The sequence below is a fragment of the Tachypleus tridentatus genome, chromosome 2 (genome assembly GCF_004210375.1).
Source record: "Tachypleus tridentatus isolate NWPU-2018 chromosome 2, ASM421037v1, whole genome shotgun sequence".
In the NCBI taxonomy this organism is placed as follows: Eukaryota; Metazoa; Arthropoda; class Merostomata; order Xiphosura; family Limulidae; genus Tachypleus; species Tachypleus tridentatus.
In genome coordinates, this window is record NC_134826.1 from 30,266,786 (window position 1) to 30,288,008 (window position 21,223).

Sequence of the window (21,223 nt, forward strand, 5' to 3'; positions counted from 1 at the left end):
ACTTCCAATATACCTTGAAGATTGTGAATGAAAAAAAAACTAAAGTACGAAGTAAAGTAATTTATTTTGAAAAGTAATATATTGGGAGAGAGTATTATTAAGTCATCCATAGCCTGCCATACTCCATACCGTTATGTATTTTTTCCACTTCCAAAAATAAAAATGGTATGCTCTCTCTTTCCCCATGATGAGACTGTAGTTAATCTGTGGACTTATAACTTTAAAATCCGGTTTTCGGTTCCCCGCGGCGGGCGCAGCAAATAGCCCAGTATGGCTTTGTCTGAAAATAACAAACAAATGAAAGAGTAAATAAATTAATCTGGACTGGACGTTAAAGTATTTTCACTAGCTAGTTTAGAAGAAATCCCCAACAAAAGAATCACGCTAAAGTAACACTATAACATTACTTTAGAATTACTAGTAGAATTTTTTTCTTTTGGTTTGTTTTAAATTTCGTCAAACCTACGTGAGGGCTATCAGTGCCAGCTGTTTAGTTTAGAAGTACGATTTGAGAGAAAGTATCTTGTCAACACAACTGAGCGCTATCTTTTGGACTACTCTTTATCAACCAAAAGTGGGATTGATTGATACACAATAATACCCCAAGGACGAACATGTTTGATGACGGGATTTGAATCCTCGACTCTCAGATTGCCATTCGGTTCTCTGTATTTAATAATATAGAAACCACCAAGTCAGATTTATTACCTTTTAACCATATAGTAAGCGTTGTGGTTAAATGTATATAGATATAATTACTGTGAATGGCTCATCTAGTTTACCTTTTTGGTTTTACGTAGGCAAATATCAAGCACATATACGTAAAAAGAAAAAAAAACTCATGCCAATATTTCGTTTTTTATGCGAGTTTGTTACTCTATTGTTCACCAATTAATTTTTCTTTTTTTTTTTTTCTGTGTGATTTTAACGTGCGTGGAAATACATCTTGTATACTGATGTGGAAGAAATATTAATACCTTTAACATCGGTCACAAAAAAGAACATAATAAGAAGAGAAAATACCAACAAGAAAGAAAATTGAAGTGTTACCGTTGGAATTTAAGCTGAAACAAAAAATGAAAGGCTGGATTTTAGTTGGATTATCAGGGTTAGAATTAAAATGTTACAATAGTTAACAGACGATTTAGGCTGTGTTTTTATGATAAGAGAAGTTTGATTATAAACCCCAAGTTCCAATAGCCTAAAACTATAATTTATGTTTTTAGAAGTAGGATTGGAAACACTGAATGCTTCTCAACTTTTGCGAATATCGTTAACCCAATAAATATAATTAATTTGGATAAATTTTGACAAAACCTTAGTCAGTCCAGTTCGAAAAAAAACTACCAAATTAAAATGCAAAATTCTTTATTCTGATTTAAAATTTGACCTTGGCTATGGTTTTGCTAGATAGTAGATAAGAGACAGTGGGAATAAGATGACAAGGTATTTGGTTCTGGTGAGAGAGCCATGGTTTCTAAACATTCGTTTGCCTAATAATTTGACACAAAATTTTCAAGACTGCCTAAAATTAAAATGCTCTGCATCCAAAATCTTATTAAGAAATGAATTATTTATTTCTCTTTAGATTTTCTCATTAATTTCACCAGTCAGTTTCACCTAGTGGTCTGTAACAAATTCCAATTAAAAGCCTAATAACAACTGAAAAAACAAATAGATTCAATTGTCTTGCATTAAGCTTTGATATCCTCAGCTTTGGCTGGATGTATCTCACATATTGCATTTAAAGCTGTTCCTTCCCTAAGTTTTATTACTCTATCCCTATTAAATAACCCATAGCCATATATTTCAAAGAAATTTCTGTCATTAAAATTGTCTACATTTAAGTAAATATGAGCCATTTTTATTATTTCAAAATTTTCTGTTCTGACAAATACTTTAACGGCTTCTATTTTATTTCTCGTTCTTCTAGTTCTACAATCATAACAATTTAACCTACCTTAAAAATTACTTTTGTAATTTATTCCTCCACTATATGTTTCTCTACATTTTCTTTTTTTATCATTTAGTTTACGCTGACCCCTACCACTTTCCAATCCTAGTTTAAAATTGCCATATAGTTGAGTTAAAAACCCTTACAAACAAACCAGCTCCTACCCTATTTAAATTTAAACCATCTATTCAAAAGACACTTTTTTCTGATTAAACTGTTCCAGAAAGTCCAATCAGTCATTCTTCTTGTCCGCATTAAAGTGGTAAACCTATCATTAAAAGTTAGTAACATAATTTTATCTTCAAAGGTATGTCTCAATAGTATCCCTGACAGACTGAGTGACTTATCTACTAGTATCTATACGAATACCCTTTTCTTCAGTAAAACTGTTTTGGGGAATTCCATTCAGTGTTCCTTTTAATTTTTTCAATCTGTATGTGGAATGACATTTTTCATGTGCACCAGTGTCAAAGCAATATGCAGATGTGCACTACCAGTTTCAGTTTTGATGGGTATTTTAGACCATTGACTCTGTTGAATCATTAGGCCACTTTGCAATACTACCTGTTGGTTATTTGGGCGTCAGCCCAATTGACTACCAGGATCATAAAAAACATCAACATCTTGTGACTCCTCACCATTAATGAGGATGTGTGTGGCTAAAATAATGAAGTGCATGGCACCAGATAAGTTGTCATATGGCAATGCAGCTTGGAGGAAACACTGTTCCCTTCTATGTCAAATATGTGTATCAAATTATGATAAGTCAACTGTCTTAATTTGTACTTACTGTAATTAAGGCTCATTTTCCAAATATATCTACAATTAACTAGTTGATCCAAGCCATTCTGTATTACATCAATATTTTCAACACAACTAGAAATACCTAAGTGTTTAATATCATATACAAACTTTAATAATTATTTATTTCACTATTGTTTATGTAAATGAGTTAAAGCAACAGCCCAGTTACTTATCTCTGGTAGGCCCAGCATGGTTAAGCGTGTTAAGGCGTGCTGCTCGTAATCTGAGGGTCGTGGGTTCGCATCCCGGGCGTCCCAAACATGCTCGCCCTTTCAGCCGTGGGGGGCATTATAATGTGACGGTCAATCCCACTATTCGTTGGTAAAAGAGTAGCCCAAGAGTTGGCAGTGGATGGTGATGACTAGCTGCCTTCCCTCTAGTCTTAAACTGCTAAATTAGGGACGGCTAGCACAGATAGCCCTCGAGTAGCATTGTGCGAAATTTCAAAACAAACAAACAAACTCCACTTGTAATAATGTTACATTGTGACTTAGTCATCTTTGTGTGGCACATCATCCAAAACTTTTGGAAAATCTAAATATTACATTTCACTCCCTTTCCATTATAAATATGAAAACTTAATATTCTTGAAAAATGATAAAGTAATATTATGGAAAGATTACCCTTGAGTGAAACCTTGGTGATTTTTATGATGGCTGCATTATTTTGCAGGCTTGTTTTTGGATCAATCTGTTGAAACTATGTCAAAAATTAAAGTATTCCATGATTGTTGTATCAGTATTTATATTAACAGCAGTCTTGCATGAGCTCATCATACAATTTTACAGTAACATAATATAATTATCTGACTCGGTGGCCTATAACAGTTGCTGGTTAAAAACCTCTAGACAAGCACTTGGGTCATTTTCAACAGGTGGTAGCTCATTTATGGCTACAATATGGAGCCACTATATTTCTTATTTTTAATTTACCACTGCTAACTAACATATAATTTTGAATTTTAATAGTTTGTGTGGTGACATACACAAGAAAATATTTAGTTCACTTATAGAGTTAATACCGTAAGTTTGTTCTCCTATGATGAATGTTTTATTCATTTGGAATATTAGTTGAAAATGTGTATAGCACTTGTAAAGTTGTTATAAATATTATCTTACAATATAAGGTATAATATTGTATAGTTTTTTGTTGATCACCTGATACTATTTTGTTATACTTATGAAAAAGTGCTTGGCAGTATATTTCATGTACATTGTTTCTGCTCTGAAACTGTATTGCTGTAAAAATAAATTGTGTATGTAATAATAATTAAGTCAGGAGTAAAATATTTCATATGTATTCTAGTGCTGTAGTTTGCTTTATTGAATAATATGAATAACCCTATCTTAGTTTTAAATTAAGGTGATAACTTATTTATTGATATTAAGGAAATATTTATGGGAAAAAAATCCTATTATATTTCTGAACAGTGTTACCTGTGGTGGCAAAACTACTTTAGCTGCAATGTTACAAAAATCTGTCACTGGAAGCATTATCCTCTCTCAGGATGAATTTTTTAGGGTAGGTTATTAATTTTTATTAAAAGCTTACTTGGTATGATATTCTGTTAATTTTTTGACGTGTTGTACTGTGAACTCAAACTTCAATTTTATGTTTGAAATCTGAGAACTTAAAGTTTGGTGTTATGTTTTAATCTAAGAGATGTTTAGTGTTGCTAGATTTAAAATTTACCAATGATGGCAGTATTTTGTAAACTTTATGTTTAAAGTATTTTTGTCATTGACAACACACTGTTTATTTTATTGGTGTGTTTGAAATAAAGTGCACTCTAGTGGCTTTAATAAAATGTATGGGATTTTATATTGTGTTTTCAAAACACATTGTTTCCCAGTTAATTTACATGTGTGCTGAAAAAATCAATTCTCCGTTATAAAATTATTATAACCAGTATTTCTAATGCTGTAATTTAAATGTGAAGTATACAGATATCTGCAATATTGATGATATTAAATCAAAAGGTGTAAAAATATAGGCCTAAATATGAATAGAACACTTAGAAAGTTCTATGTATTTGACATTAAGTATGTTTTTCCTTGTTTATTTGAAGTTAGGTTATAATTACTGAAATAATTATGAAAATTGTAGTGAGTTTTAAGGATAAGAAGTTAGTGGGTTTTTGTGAAGTATCTATGTTTGGTTTTGCATTTGTTGAATTACTGTGCACAAGTAATTTGTTTACTATTGTTAATGTAATTTGTAAAGTAGGCCTACAAATATTTTACTATAATATACATGTGTTTAAGCTTGTAGAAACATTAAAGAATGAGGTAAACTAATTTTTTTATAGTTTACAAGGACTGTATTCTGAATTATTTTCAATATATAACTTAAAAGAACCTGCCAGTAAAAGGAAAGGGTTTAACTCTTGTTTGGACTGGGATATAATTTTTGTGAAAATGAAATAGAACTTTGAATATATTTCAAAAATGATTGAATAAAAGATCAGTAAAACTTTTGTGAAGGTACAGAGATAAAATATTAAATTGGTGACTTCAATATTTTCAAAACCACAGTAATTTATTATATAAAGTTAGAAACAATAAAAATTGCAAAAACTCTCAACATGTTTCAGTTGAATTTTTTTTAAAGTTTACTTTTTGAGTATTTGTATGAACAAAAGATTTGGCTTTGGGCATTTCATTCTGGTTTAAAGCAATTTGTGAATTTTTCCAGTGCAGAAGGCATTATAACAAGATAGCTCCAAAAACTCCAGTAGTAAACCTTTAATCTCCTGTATCATCTTAAATGAACTACAGAAATGCTAACATATTATCTTTGAAGACTATGCATTAAGAAGAGCATAAATACTGAGAAAAGAGAACAAGCTAAAATATAGTATAGTGTACTCCAACATAGGACATCTCCCAGCAGTGATGAAGAACTGATGTGGTCCAGTGCACAACTGATAGCAGCTGAGACAAATGATACAAGTTTGAAAACAATTATTCAATAGCTCAAGAATATTAATTAAAGGGCTTATTATGTTGGAGATGGGAAGATACCACAGGGAAAAAAAACACATGACTGTTGTTTGTGTCTCCCATTTCAGTTTTTGAAGTGCTCCATTATCTCCTCAACCTTCCAGTGGTTAGACACTTGAGTGAATAAGAGAACAAATATTCTTCTTTATTGGGTATCTAGGTTTTTTACCATACTGCTGAATAATGTGAATTCTGCTGTGAACAGAAGGTTCCTCAGAAGAAAGAGCATGTTGTACATAGGTTTGAGAAGTCTTGATGGAAATGTATAAAAACCCTATAATCTGAGTTCTTTCAACAGATGGACTTTTCATCTTTAGTGGCAAATTGGGAACAGAGAAAACTTGCTTTAATGAGCCAGGTACTGAAATTTCCAGTAATGTGTTTCATTGGTTGATTAGGTGATATATAGATGTTACATTCCAACCTGTATTATAATGAGAATAAATCATTTATGTGTGTAGGGAGTGTTGCATGAGTTAAAAGTGAGGTTTCTTTGAAAATAAGAAACCTTGGATTTGACAGCATGGTATGAGATTTCAACTGAACTGGGAGTAAGATCTGAAAGAGTAAGCAGTTGGTATTGACAGTACAGTATATATGAAACATCATCATAGATACATGATGTGTTTGTTGCTCATTACACAATCAGAATTGTACACATTGTGTTTCTGGTTCATTACACAATCAGAATTGTTCATTTTATATGCCACTTTGTATCCAGTCTCTCTATTTCATCTAATACTAATCCAATCAGTAACAGTTTTATTATTACTCCATAAGTAGTATCTTGATTAAATCTCCATTTAAAAAGAGAACCAATCTGGTGGTGGTGGGGCTTTAACATTATTTCAGTTGCTCCTGGACATACCACATACTAATGACCTAGATGTCTCAAGGCAGTTTCAAAAATAAAAAAATATTTATCATGTGAAATTGTCTTGACCCTACCCATTCATTTTAAAGCTCTTTTATAGCACATACTATTATACAACCATCATAGTTTCTTGCTCTAGTTTCAACAGAACTCTGGACCCTCCTGTGGTCTGAATGGGCTATTTGTTGACATTGGTGCATTCTCTTACCACCTGAATTGTATGCTGTTGGAATTTACTGAGGTGTGATGAATTATTTGCAGGGGTGTGTCTTATTTTCCACTCTCTTTTTTGAAGGAGCTTTGTCAAGCCCTGTTCCTTTGTAAAACAGTTTTTTAAAAGTCATCCTGTTTCTTTTGGAGTCAAGGGATAGTATAGTTAGAATACATTCTCCTTTTCCTTCCTTACCTCTTCTTTGTCTCACCATACTGTTGCTTCCAAATCTTTGCTTGCTTTCCATGCTCCTTTTTCCTTCTTTAAGAGTTAGCATTATTAATGACAAGATGTCTTTTCAGAGGCTGGTGTGGGTTATATTACAATGAATTTCAACCATCTGGGAACTATTCAAGACATATTAGTGTGTTTTATAAGTTATGTCACAGGGTCTCTGCCTTTTCTTATGGCTCTCTCCTGTAGTTTATTCTTCCTTATTGGTATTGTGCCTCATCCAATAGTCCAGTAGAGTCAGTTTGCAATTTTCTTAACAAAGGAGCTATCAAATGCACAATGCCAATTGTCCTGGCATTATACTCCTGGCAATTTTTCTTCCTAAAAATGGTAGGTTGGAGACCCATCAGTGACTTGTCCTGACTGAATTCCTTTCTGAAAGCCCTCTGATTCACCATGGAGTCTGACCTTTCTTTTCAGTGGGTATTTTCCCTAGGTTTTTGGACTACCAAATTCGTTGTGGTGGATACTTATTTTCATATTCACATCACTCCGGAGTCATGTCATTAACAGTGGTTCATTCATTTAGTTATGTCTTTAAATTCAGAGTGCCTTTGTTTAGTTTTGCTTCAGTTTCTTTTGTGTTCTGTCATGTACATTCTTTTGCACATCATTTCACACATTGGATTTTTTTTCTGAAGGTTTATTACTTGGTTGGCTGGCTACTGCTTGCCTCTTCTCAGGCCCAGTCTGTCATTCACATTTGCTTTTTTCTTCAAGAGCCTGCTCAAGTGGGTTTTGTCATCAAAATGGAGAAGTTTTTCTGACTCCCCCCCCCCAACAATACCTCATTCATTTGGGAGTTCTCTTCAATTTCCATCTCAGTTGAGCCCAGTCTTTTCCATTTTGATTCTAGGATATGGAGCTGGTGGTCTCTCAAGCACTATTATTCTGCTTCTCTTACTGCTTGAAAGGTTCTGTCTCGTTTGGGGATGTGAGCCTCCCTTGAAGCTCTCATTAGCTTTGGTTGAGTGCACATGCATTCCCTGTAGTGAATGCTTCTCAAACAGTGGAATTTTTTCAATGATCTCATGGAGCTTTATATTGCTTTTCTGCCAAGAATTAGGACCATTGTTGTTTAGTGGCTCAACACGGCTCTTATCACAATGGGGATCCCACTTCCTCTGCTTGATCTTGACTCTCATCTGTTCACTGATGCTACATTAGTAACTTAGGGAGCTTTTCTAGATTCTTAAGAGATTTTAGGTTGGTTGTTCATGAGGCTCTCATTTGCTTTCTGCCATTCTTGTGAGGGCAGGTGGTTATGGCTCTTTCCAACAATTCTGCTATCGTCAGCTATATCATCAAACAAGGTGGAATGAAATCCATGTCTGTGTGTTTTCAAACACTCAACCTCCAATACTGGCCTCATGACTTCAACACAGGGATCATGGCATGTAATGTTTTTTGTATTATGAATCTGATTGAAGGCTGCCTGTTCCATCCCAATCAGTGGCCCCGTCGTGGTGACAAGAAACCCACTTGAAGTAAAAATATATATCTCAGGACAACTGGTATGGGTATTAACACTTTTATTAATAAAGCAGAGAACAATGTTTCAACATTCTCTTATACAGTGGTCCCTTTATTCTCTGGTTTTTCAGTGGGTGTGTTTTTTCTTGGAAACACCACTTACTTTTGCATTTGCAACTCACTGGAATGCCAAACTTCCCTCCTTTTGGTCTTTTGTCCCACACCCTCCAGCTCTGAGGATAAATGCATTCAGTCAGGATTGGAGGGGCCTTCATTTGTATATTTACCCTCTGTTTGGATTCATCTCTTGAGTTGTTTTTCTTATCTAGACTACTTTTTGTTAATTGTTACCAGTTGCTCCATACCTGTGCTCTGGCTCATACTCGAGCAACAACCCCTACTCTTATCTCTGTCTAGGTTGTTCCAACCTTTATTAGACATGCTTCGTTCTAACATCACTAAACTCCACCTTTACATGTAGCTTTTGTCCCATCTATTGCTTCTTCTAAGAGACTAATGACTTGTGTAGTCTCTTTTTACTCATTTGTCCTATCTCTTTGTATACCAGAGATGTTTGCCTATCTTCCTGCTGTGGCTTCTGTCAACCTTTTAATCAACTGCCTCAGTTATTTATCTAGTTATTTGAGCTAGTTTTTCTGTGCCTACAACTTCCCATTTATTGGGCTGCTTTGTCCAACACTTTCTATTTTTCTTGTTTCTATACATCTTTCATGCCTCCTGTTATTTACCTTATTTTCCATTTACCCTGTCCTTTGTGCTTCTAATTGGAATCCCAGCATGGTTCTTCATGCTCTTTTAACCTATTACCATGTTCTTAGTATATCCTTTTCTGAAGACCTATTTCCTTCTCCTCCTAGCTTTTGGTAGTTGTTGTTCTGGTATTTATGCTAATAGTGTTTTCCACACCCTTTCCCATTCTTATGTTTTCATCTATCCTGGTTGTTCCTTCCTTCCAGAGACATTTGATGCTCATAATGATTGTTTTATCTTTTTTCCTATTTTCTTGTCTTCCATTTCCTATTTATATTCAGTTCAAATAAAGATCATCATCTTTGCTCTGTTTATTCTGCTCATTGTGGTTCTCTTTCTTGCCTTTTTATTCTGATATGGTACTTTCCTCTGTTTGCAAGACAAGGTATTTTTGTTCATTGTTGCACTCTGGTCCCTTCACTGTAGTTAAGTGATTCTAACCTGTCTCTCATGTAAATCATGTGTTACTTCTCCACCAATAGGAGTATAGTATATTCATGTGATGCATATGACTCCATCTTTACACCTCTACCAAATTATCAGTTCTTGTTTGGCAGTACTTGTGTTCACATGTGCTTGTTTGTTTGATTATTATAGTATGTTCAACTTTATTTTCCTTACAAAATGGTTCTTTTTCAACTTGATTTATTCAATCAGAGTCCTATATTCATATTTATATCCAATTGCTTTAGTTGTGCACTCAGGTTTGGTTAAAACTCTCTGTGCAATGCAATCTGAAGTTAGCTTTACCACTTTGTGGGTTACAACAGTGAGATGCGTTTTTCTTTGTCCTTAGTTACTGGAGACACAGTAGTGAATTTATCTGCTTTTATACATTAGAAAGTTAAATGTTCTATGGTTTAAGCTTTATCCTTGGATTTTATCAGCATTGCTGCTAAAAGTGATGAACCTTTGTAGCCTGACAAGCACTTCATTTGTCTTTTTCTGCTTCCAAGGTATGTCAATCATTCTTGTTCCTGGTATTGGGATTTGTCTAGGCCTAATTTGGTCTTAATTGATTTCATGTGTCAGGTTGGTGATGTTTTTTTCCTGTAAAACATTTTAGTATTAATTTTATCCTTTCTTATAACATTAATAATCTTCCTGCCTTTTAGATTTTCTCTCTCCCAGTATTTGGGTTCTAACTGATTCAGTGACCTTGCAGTTGCATGAGGGAATTGGCACTTTATGCTCTCAGAGGACTTCTAATAATTGTTGATATAAAACTGAATAGATAACAAGGTGTCAGTAAAAACAAAAACAGAATTTCTGTGGAGCTTATAGAATGTCCTTGTCCTTATATTCTTTTTATCTAATTCCTTCTCTCTAACATGACTTGCCTTTTTAACATATTTAGTTCATCCCCTCTTGCCTGATATTCAGGTTCATGCTAAACATTTTGCCTCCATAGTGGATGACAGTGTTAACATGCCTTGTTCCCTGTGAGCTTCAGATCAGTCTTTTTTCTCTCATTATAAAGCAGACTGTCCATATTTGGACCAACAATTGTTGGGGTTTGATTTTTGCCTGCTTGGGGAATGGGCTGGTCCTAAATCTCCAATTCATCTTACCAATGTCCAACATTCTCATCTTATCCTGACAACTTTTTTATGGTACCTCTCCTGTCTGAGGTTATTTAAAAGAACCATGATGGCTTTTCTGGATATCCTCTCCATCCTCACATCCACGTAGGCTCACGTGTTTTCTGTGGCTCTAACCCTGCAAATATATTTTCTTTGTTGTCGGGACCTTTTAAGTCATTTTGCCATATTGTCATGGACCCATATTTTCGCTCCTTATCTACAAGACCTTTGGATGGTTCCACTTTAGAGACATTTCATGTATTCCACAATCCTGCAGCTTTTGAAGTTAGAGGTAGCTTCGTTTCAACAACATTCCACTGTTTTCATCTGTTGGCTTGTTTGTTTTTGTCAGAGCTGAGCATGGCACTGATTCCTGTCCTCTAACTCTCCTCTTCCCAGCCTTTAACCATTTCTCCTTCTTTTGATACCAGTTAATCAGAATCCAATCATCCTGCTTGAGATCCCTGTGTTTTATAGCCTTGGATCTTTTTTTTTTGAGCTCATGATCATCATGTTTGATGGCAGGTCATGTACCTGTTGCTTTCAACCTTGTTGTAGATCATCTTCCTTTCCAGAACAGGTTTATTTGATGGTGTTTTCTCTCCATTCCTTAGTTTTTGGTGGCTTTGTGATTGGTAGGGTACTCCTCATATCAGTGCATTTGCCACTTCTCTCAATCAGTTACCTTTCTTTAGATTCCCAATTCCCCATCCTTGAGATTTGTCTGTAGATGATTTCAACAAGAATTCATCAGATGAATTCCTTTATGTTTATCCTCATATCCAATCCTTTACTTGAGTGGTCTCCCTCATCTATTCCACTCCATACATAGTTCTTTTGTTTACTCTATATTGACCCATTCATCTGTGGTTTCCTCACTTACTCCAACTATTGTTGTTCCTTCTATCCTTCTCCCCTTATTTCTTGACCTCCTTCATCAACTAAAGTTGCTGGTTCATTATCCCACACTTCATGTCTTCCATCTGGCTGTTGTCAGATCCCTGGTGAGGAGATCCAGTTTTGCATGTCATGTGGTGTTTTATTTAGCTCACTTCATTCATCCTTCATCCATGGTTGTGTATCAGTGGAAATGGAATATTTTCACACCTTGTCGTGGCTCAGGGGTTCCTTGTTTTTATCTGATTGTTGCCGGTGCTTCCAAGTTTCTTTTATGTTTTTTTTTTTAAGAAGGGGCCTTCAACCTCTTTGATATCTGGGTATTTGGTAGCCCTGTCCTTTACTTTCTGTTTTTCTCATTACTAAAGGGTCTTTTTCACTCTTTTCCTTCCTTTTGTGATCCATTCTTTTCAGGCACATCAATTGCTTAGGTGTTTATACTTTCAGATTGAGACATAAATATTGTACTCCATTCCCTTACGTTATCTTTATTTGAGCCCTTCTTTTATGTTCTTTGTTTCACCTATCCCTTAAGGAGAGGAAACCATGATACGATGGAGATAGTAAGAGATGAACTTACTAGGAATAATGGTTTACATATAAGACTGCAGAATCTTCTATTGGATGTCAAAAGAATGGCAGCGACAAGCAGCTATCCTCTTTTGCTTTACTATTGCTGTCCATGTGTGGTATGGTCTGGGACAGGTTTATGTATGAAACATATATTACTAGGTTGTTGACCCTCCAGCAATCTTAAGAAACACCCCATCTCAAAGGTGAGTGTGCAGAGCAATGGAATGAGTGTGGGAATCAATATGCTGTACAGTTTGGATTTGTTTATAAGAAAGAAAACTGATCAGGCAACACTCGCCACAGAGCATCATCCAAGAGACAAAATTCAAAGCAAGGGCCCCCCAAAAAAGAAAGCATTAATAAAGACTTATCTTGTACCAAAGCTGCCCCAAAATATGAAGTATAGTGGTAGGCAATACCAAAAATGTGCTGAAATTGCAACATGGTGGAGATAATGGGAGGTAAATGTCTGAGGGGTAATCCACATGCCCAGCTCTGGAATCTCTTCCAAAGACAGACTGGGAGAAGGAGCAAGGTTTTGGATATATTTGACTTACCAACTATGGTCAGCTACTCCATAGCTATTTTACACCATGGGGTACATCCTCCTTTACTCACTTTTTTTCTGTAGGACTGAGTTATATATTTACCTTATTAAGATCACTTTCCTGAACTTTTCCATATCTATTCATTTCTGTTTATGGTGAAAATATACCTGGTTCCAAAGTTGTGTGATGCCCCTCATCAGATGATCTGATCTGTTTCTCTCATCTTCAGAAATGCTCTTCATAAGCTTTTGTGGGGTACTTTTTTTTTTTCCCACACAACACTCTCCTTTCCTTTGCAGTGTATGATCCTAGCTAATTTTGTGTGATGAGGGAAGTACCATATCAGAAGCTATAATTTTCCATTACTGAAAATGTATATTCTATAGGTCCCTCCTCTTACACTTCCCACCCATCTCTCCACAATTGCCCAGTGTTTATGTTTTCTACCAAACTTCAAAATGATGGTTTCGTAGTGGCATGCAGAGAGAGTCACTATGTTACATAATAGTAGTGCTTTCCTGATGGTGGAGAGATGATGCATGGTGATTTGCATGAGAGATATGTTGGAATCTGATTCCAGTAGGGGTGTAGAAGGTTTGAGACTCGTGTTTTAAAAACTCTACGTATCGAGGACAGCACAAAATGGAAAAGACAATCTTGTGGGTGGAAGGAAGTACTTATCAGAAATACATTTTCAGTATAGGAAAATTATAACTTGTTTCTCTCACGCATCCCACTCTTTCTCCCCAGACTTTTTTGTTGCTTCAGTTTTCTGTCAAACTTTGAATTGATAGCTGGGTAGAGGCACATAAAGGTTGTCACATGTGTCATAAAGGTCTGTTGTGGTGCTGTTGGTGGAAAGACAATGCATAATGTCTTACGTGAGAGACACATTGTAATCACTTTATTACAATAGGGGGAGTAGAAGACTTGTGGCATGTTTAAAGAAAAGTTTGTATATTTTATGCATACTTTTGCATAAAAGTAGCTAATTTTGTGAGTGCAGGAATATACCTATCAGAAATAAATATTTAGTAGAGGATAAGTATAATTTCCATGGAATCCCTATTTCTTGTTATCTTTCTACTGTGTAACCTAACTGACTGGGTTTGAAACTCGTATGACTAGCTTATTCTGATCTGTTGATGGAAGGTTACCAGCTTTTTAATGTTCCTTCACACCAAATACATCACTTAATTATATCTTGGCTCTACATGGTCAGGTGGTTAGGGCACTTTACTCCCAATCTAAGGATTATAGGTTTGAATACCCATTTTACCAAAAATGCTTGCCCTTTCAGTTGTAGGGGCATTATGATGTTACAGCCAATCCAACTATTTGTTGGTAAAAGAATAGTCCAAGAGTTGGCAGTGGGTGGTGATGACTGGCTGCCTTCCCTCTTGTCTCACACTGCTAAGTTAGAGATGGCCAGCAGAGATAGCCCTCATGTAGCTTTGCACAAAATTCAGAATATCTTTTTAGTTGCTCAGGTCTCCCATTCTTTGGAGGAGATTTTTCAAGCCAGTATCTGGATAAGTCCGAATACTTTCATTGCACATAATTTGTACATCTTAGCTTTGTTTTCCTCAGTGGAGTATCGTCTTCTGTCTGTGGTGCTTCCCTACAAATTTGGTTGGCTTTGGGTGGGGTAAGCTAACATTTTATATTGTATCTATTTTCTTTGCCCTTTTTTTTTACAATATATTAAGATACCACTTAGAGGCAGGTTTTCACCTGGTCAGGAGTGCTGAATTTTTTATCATAGCACTTACTCTGCATATTTTCTAACACTCACTGTAGAGATGGGGGTTTTCATAAAACCACAAGGTGCTTGTTCAGTAGTGTATTTGTATGTATATACCACATTTATTTTTATTGGTATCTGTATACAGGGGACCATCACTTGTGGACTTCATAAGTAAAGTAGATTGGGACTTTTGTCCATCCCTTATGGTCTGCGATTATTTCAATCTGGATTTTTCTGATTTTCAAAATATAGAAATGCAGACACTCTGGTATGTTGTTTCTCTCTAACCCGCAACACATATCTCTCCCCCTAACTTCATTCAGTGGAGCACAGGAGGTCTTGCCACTTTTGGTTACCAGTAATTGGAATTATGTACTGTGGAGGTTTCCTCATGAGTGAGTTTTGTACAATAAAACAAGCTTCACTGTCACGTGGTCACATGTACCCAATAGAGTGAGAAGACAGCTGTTGTTGTTATGTTCTACATTATACAGTATTATAAAATTCTCAATGAAACAGGCTTCTTCCACATATTTTTTCAAGTTGACAGCAGTTTTTGATCCTGATATGCATAATTAATGCAAGACATTTCCACTTGAGGTTTCTGCCCAGATGGATCACACTTGCTATACTCAGTAACCACAAGGCACTTCTGGATGTTCTTACCCAGGCTGGCTGCACTTGTTCACACTTTTTTTTTAAATACAAAACACTTCCACTTGATGTATTTTGTTTGGTTGGAATGGATATGTCACATTCAGTACTGACACAAGGTGATTCCTCTGGATATTTTTGCCTATGTGTTGATCTCTCAATACCTTTCATACAAGATAAGAAACTCACAGTCTTCTGTGGGGTGCTTCTATTGGATGTTCTCAGCCCAGATGGAATGCACTTGTCATACTACATTATATCATAATACACTACCTCCAGATGTCTTTTGCCTGGGCAAACCATACTTTTGACCTTTTAATTTATTATATATAAAATATGGAACAAAAAACATTATGCAGAGCTTTTACACTAAATATTTTCTGCATGGATGGACTACTCTTGACATAATCTAACGTTTACTAAAGTGCTTCCCCTGGATGTTTATCCCAGAATTATCACACATGGCTTTCTTGATATAAATCTAATGCACATCTGTTGGATGTTTTTTGCTGATATTATAAACTTATGCAAGGTTCTTCCATGTTGGTTTTGTCCTTAAACTGCACTTGGCATAATACATTGTATCCCAAAACAAAAAGGATTTAACAACTTGAAAATAATCTTTCATTCATCCTCCAGAAGCTAGTGAATAATCTGAGAGTGTTTGTTCTCTTGGATTTTCCTTCAGAACCATTTAATGAATTAAAAAATCGTTATTAGTTTTCCTGCTTTGTGAAAACTTTTTTTGGAAGATATAAATATGTATGATATCAGTAAATAAAGACATTACATGTTACATGTTTTTTAATCATTAAATCATCCAAGGCAATCCAAAGAAGTAAATTTTAGATTTTAACTTAAAAATAAATATTTTGGTAGGGTGCTTTATCAAATGAACTTCCAGTGTCATAAGCATTTTGCCAACAGTGTAACGCCAGAAAAAAATCACCAGTTTCACAACTGGAGGTGATAGTTAGGAATATGAAAATCCAGTGGAAAGGTGTTATGATTCCTGCTTTCTCAATCATTGGGTGAAATGTGGGATGCAATCTTTGTATTATGTTCTATGATTGTCATTCATTTATCTGAAATTAGAATGGTTTATATAACAACAAGATCAACAGGACCAAAAAGGTTTTCTGACTGTTAATTTTGAAACTATAGTAAAGAGTTTCAATACAAGATATCAACAGGATATTAGATGATATATGCTCATTTAGCACAGATTAGGAGTGGCTGGTTCCATTAGATATACCTTATACATCAACAGTTTACACAACCCATGCTTTCCCAGCTATCAAATGATTTTTTGAAGGCAATAATTTTTTTAGTAATCTCTCTCCTGATCTAATAAAATAGCAAAATGTAAGTGACAAATACTACTTAATAATTGTTAAATCTTTGTTGCCAGAATAAAAAGGCATATGGTTTCTTCACATACAGTGAAAGGGTTTTATTTTAAATGTATTGATACATATTGTAGTAACAGTACAAATAATTAATCCTGAATTCTGAGAACTAATATTTAAAAAACTTCAGTCATTGATTATTTATTTTATGATTCCAGAAAAGACAATTGCTTTGATTTACAAATACCAAGTGTTAACTACTGGCATTAGCTTCAGAAATTAATCCATGGCAATTAAAAAGTAATGTGAGACGTTAGAGGTTATCTTGTAAAATGTATTAGTATTTAGTATATGTGTGGGAAAGAGTAATGGAGCTAAACATACTCTGTAATACAATATGTAAATAAATATCTTTATTGTCTTGTATTCATGTAGGAACATTATATGAAATTATTCATTGATATTGTATAACATGAATGAATCAATTATATAATAAACAATTATTAAGCTACACATGAATGGAAATAAAGGATAAAATCTGGATGTTCAAACTTAGTGATTTGATGTTAACTGTGACTGAAGTTAACCTGTAAAGTATTATGTGAATATACAGTTTACCTGTTTTTTACTCTAAGACTTGTAAGATAATACTTAGTGGGTAGTGAATTTTTTATGAAGGATAAGTGTGATAGAGAGACTTACCCTGTATCTGAGAGAAAACAAATTTTCTGTTATTTTCCAATGATTACATTGTAACATATTTCTATAGTGTCAAATAGAAATATTTGAGCAGATGAAATTGTCAATAGTACTTGGATTTCACAAACATTTCCTTAAATATCATAACAGTTAAAGTGGGTGTACTAAAGTTTTTTTTGTTTTTTTTTTGGTTCTGACAGAAATCTTTCAGTGATGTGTATGGAAATACTTAGAAAAGTATACATTTCTGAATACTTTCTGCTCCTCGCTAGTACAGCGGTATATCTTTGGATTTACAACGCTAAAATCAGGGGTTTGATTCCCCTTGGTGGGCTAAGCAGATAGCCCTTTTTTGGCTTTGCTAGAAGAAAAACACACTCTGAATACTTTCTTAGCATTATTTCTGTATAATGGGCAGTATATGATGCCTGAAAATGCAGGCAGTAAGTATACTTTTCCAGAAAGAAGTTCTTAAGTAATGAAACTTAAATCACGTATATCTGGTACAAAACATCTAAGTGAAAGAAGATTCCTAAAAATTAAAAACAGTGAAAGTATTAGTGAAAACTAAACATCAAAAGTGAATGTTATTACTTCCTAGTCTGTGTAGGATCCAGTTTTACTGTAAGCATATGCCTGTTGACACAGGAATGGCATGAGAGAGCAGCAAGGCTAAAGAAAGTGTTGGTCAAGCAGAGACCCATTGAAGCCTCTGGACCAAACATTTCACGTGCAATAGGGATATATATTTTACAGAAAATTAGAGCATGAGCACATGCAAAGCCTGTAGAAATTCCATTTAACCATAGTAATCAATCTACATACCTGGCTGACCTTAAAATTTCAGTCCATAATTTTGCTATGAAAAATTGATTTTGAGCATTTCTGGTGATATTTTTATTTAAGTAGCCAGTGGTGTTTTCTATTCATTTTGCCAAATATCTCATTATGCTGCTAATAAAGTACATACACTATCAATAACCAATAACATGTAGGAGTACACTGAAGTATCAACAATAACTTCAATGGTGTTGTGGTTTCTATTGACTTTGTCTCTGTAGAGGAGGGTGTTCTGCTAATAGGATTCACCAATGTGCACATTTCATCTGAACCTGCATTTGTGATGGAAGATAAAGATTTAAAGGTGACTCTGATTTGGAACTCCAGGCTAGAAACCTGGGAGAAGTCCACAAGATGTATCTTATACAAAAATTACTGGGAGTGATTGTTTTGCTGTGTTTAAGAAGTTGGTTCCATTTTGTATTCAAATGTTTGTGGTTGAGTGCAAAACTACACTGTACTTTGTCGCTATGAGTATCATAACCACTTTTTAGTGTTATAAGCCCTCAGAGTTGCTTCTAAGCCATCGTGGAGACAAGTTAATAACAAGAAAGAAAGTGTTACAATACCAGCAGTTTAATAATAAAGATTTGCAGACCGTAAGATGATTGACTGAATAAAATTACTTATTTACTGAATTTGTTAAATTAAAGATGACATGAACCTCAATTTTATGATGAATTTTATTCCTGATGTTTTTTATATCCTATATACTGTTAATTTAAATGCAACCTTTGTATATGTGTGTATGTGTTTCACTTTGTTTGGGACATGCTTGAACAAATATCTGAATCAAATTTATGCAAAAACAATAGGTACACTTTGTTTTCTTTAATTTCAAACAGAGTAGTGATTGTAGCATGATTTCATTGTATAAAAACTGAGTTACACAATCCAGCAACACTGCAGTTATATAAATTGGAAGGTATTCATTCACTCAAGCCAATTAAAGCAGTTGCTCTGACAATTTATTACCTTGTGTGGTGTAGATCCATTAGCAACCCAATAAATTTCTCCAAGTAAGAAATCATATGTTTATGCCTATTAAGGTTTGAGAGCAAACTTGAAATATATTTTTACCACTAGTAAAGAAAAGGAAAATGTACTGTGTTTTATGCTTCAGTTTTTGTTTTGTTTTCACCAGATTTATATCTTAATAATTCAAGCCTTAAATTATGAGCCTGTAAATTGTATATTTTTATGTATTACGTTTGTGTACACAATTAAATATATACAGAACCTGGTTTAAATGAAAAATCACACTTCTGTGTCCATTGTTATATAGTAATTAGTGTTTACTTGCAATACATTAGATCATCATTTAGCAGCTACACAGTTTTCATGACAACTGATAAATATTACAATGTGTCATACTTTCCTCACAGAACAAAGTGCATATAAAATGTATCATTTACCATCTTAACTCTGGATTTAATGGTATCATAGGAGCAAAAATTAATCAGAGAGAGAGATATCCATACTTGATCTATTCTGCTGTAAACATTTATCCATATCTCATTTCATGTCATCAACTGCAAAATTATTGCATATATACATAGTTCAATGTAGAAGGTACACTGTGTACAAGGAATGAGAGTAAAATTACATGTGCTATCACAATACAACAGTTATTTCAAATTGCCATATTTCTCCTAGCAGTACTCCCATTTTAGGGGTCTTGAAAAATCAGTTACTTTAAATGAATATAAAAATAATAACTTAGACAAATATCTAGCAGAATGGTACACATTTCACATAAGTCATACAGTTCACATTAATTTCTCATGCTATGTTAGAGCTGAACTTTTCTACAACACTTAATAAAGACTGGTACTTGGATACCAGACTATCAGACACAGTCATGTACAGCAACACAACACAAAGTTATGTTGACTTACATGTAAAATCACAACTTTTTTCAATGAATTTTGCCAACATTTACTGCAAAATTGAATCTGCAGGATCATCAGGTGCAATCCTAAATAGAAACATATCACAGAGTTGACAAAATTCATTGAAAAAAGTTGTGATTTTACATGTAAGTCAACACAACACAAAGTTATGTTGACTTACATGTAAAATCACAACTTTTTTCAATGAATTTTGCCAACATTTACTGCAAAATTGAATCTGCAGGATCATCAGGTGCAATCCTAAATAGAAACATATCACAGAGTTGACAAATTTTATGTGCAAAATCAGAATCTTGCTCACTATGTTTCCACAGATTAACATTGACCATCTTTTCCTGCAAAACTGAACTAGAGTGACACTGAAGTATAATCTTGCATAACTAAACACCACAAAGTTGCATCAGCTTGTGTACAAAACTGCTAGTTCTGTCAGGGGATTTCTACACAAAATCTGTTTTCAACATTTAAATGAAATCTCACCCTGAGTCTTTAGAAAGCATGGATTGTGAACTCCTTCAAGAAGTTGATTTGTTAAAAGATCCATTTCTTATTAGCAGCTCTTTTTAGTTGTCAGTTGTAAATTCTCTGCCCTGCAGAAGTTCCACTCACTAGATAAATCAAATGGTTATTTTTAAATATTTGATCAGTGTCTTCTTCGTAAGTAACAACTTGGTTGAAATATTTGAGGAGAAACTATAGTATGACCATGAGAAGTGATTATTTTACACAGATATCTAGCACAGAAAAATTATAATCCTTTATCTTATCACTTTCTCAGTTCATTGTATAGACTTCAACAAGATCATTTCTAGTCTTATCTCTCTGTTCTTAAGAGAAAATAAGAGACCTTATTACTGTACTTGTAAGATAACCATTCTATCCTAGGGGTTTCTTCTAAACCCTTTCTAGAAAGTCAGTGCCTTTTTTTGCATAAGGAAACCAAGTTGTGTTAGTTCATAATCTATTTCTGTAAACTCATCCTAAAGTTTTCCTTATGTTGTTGGATATTGACTCTTTAATATTATCAAGATATTTAAATGAAATTTCAAAAGTAATTGGGGAAGAGAGTTTGGTGGCAGTGATACTTTAATGCCTGT

The 21,223-nt window shown here is 34.4% G+C and overlaps 1 protein-coding gene across 1 annotated transcript in view; it reads left to right on the top strand.

Moving 5' to 3' along the window:
* Positions 1 to 338: 338 nt before the first annotated feature.
* Positions 339 to 21,223, top strand: part of LOC143245459 (nicotinamide riboside kinase 1-like) — a 54,676-nt gene continuing 33,791 nt past the window's right edge. Inside the window, exons 1-2 of the mRNA XM_076491821.1 lie at positions 339 to 1,108; positions 4,189 to 4,279. Of these exons, the coding sequence (XP_076347936.1) occupies positions 1,077 to 1,108; positions 4,189 to 4,279 (123 nt within the window). The 5' untranslated portion in view covers positions 339 to 1,076. The remainder of the gene's footprint in view (positions 1,109 to 4,188; positions 4,280 to 21,223) is intronic.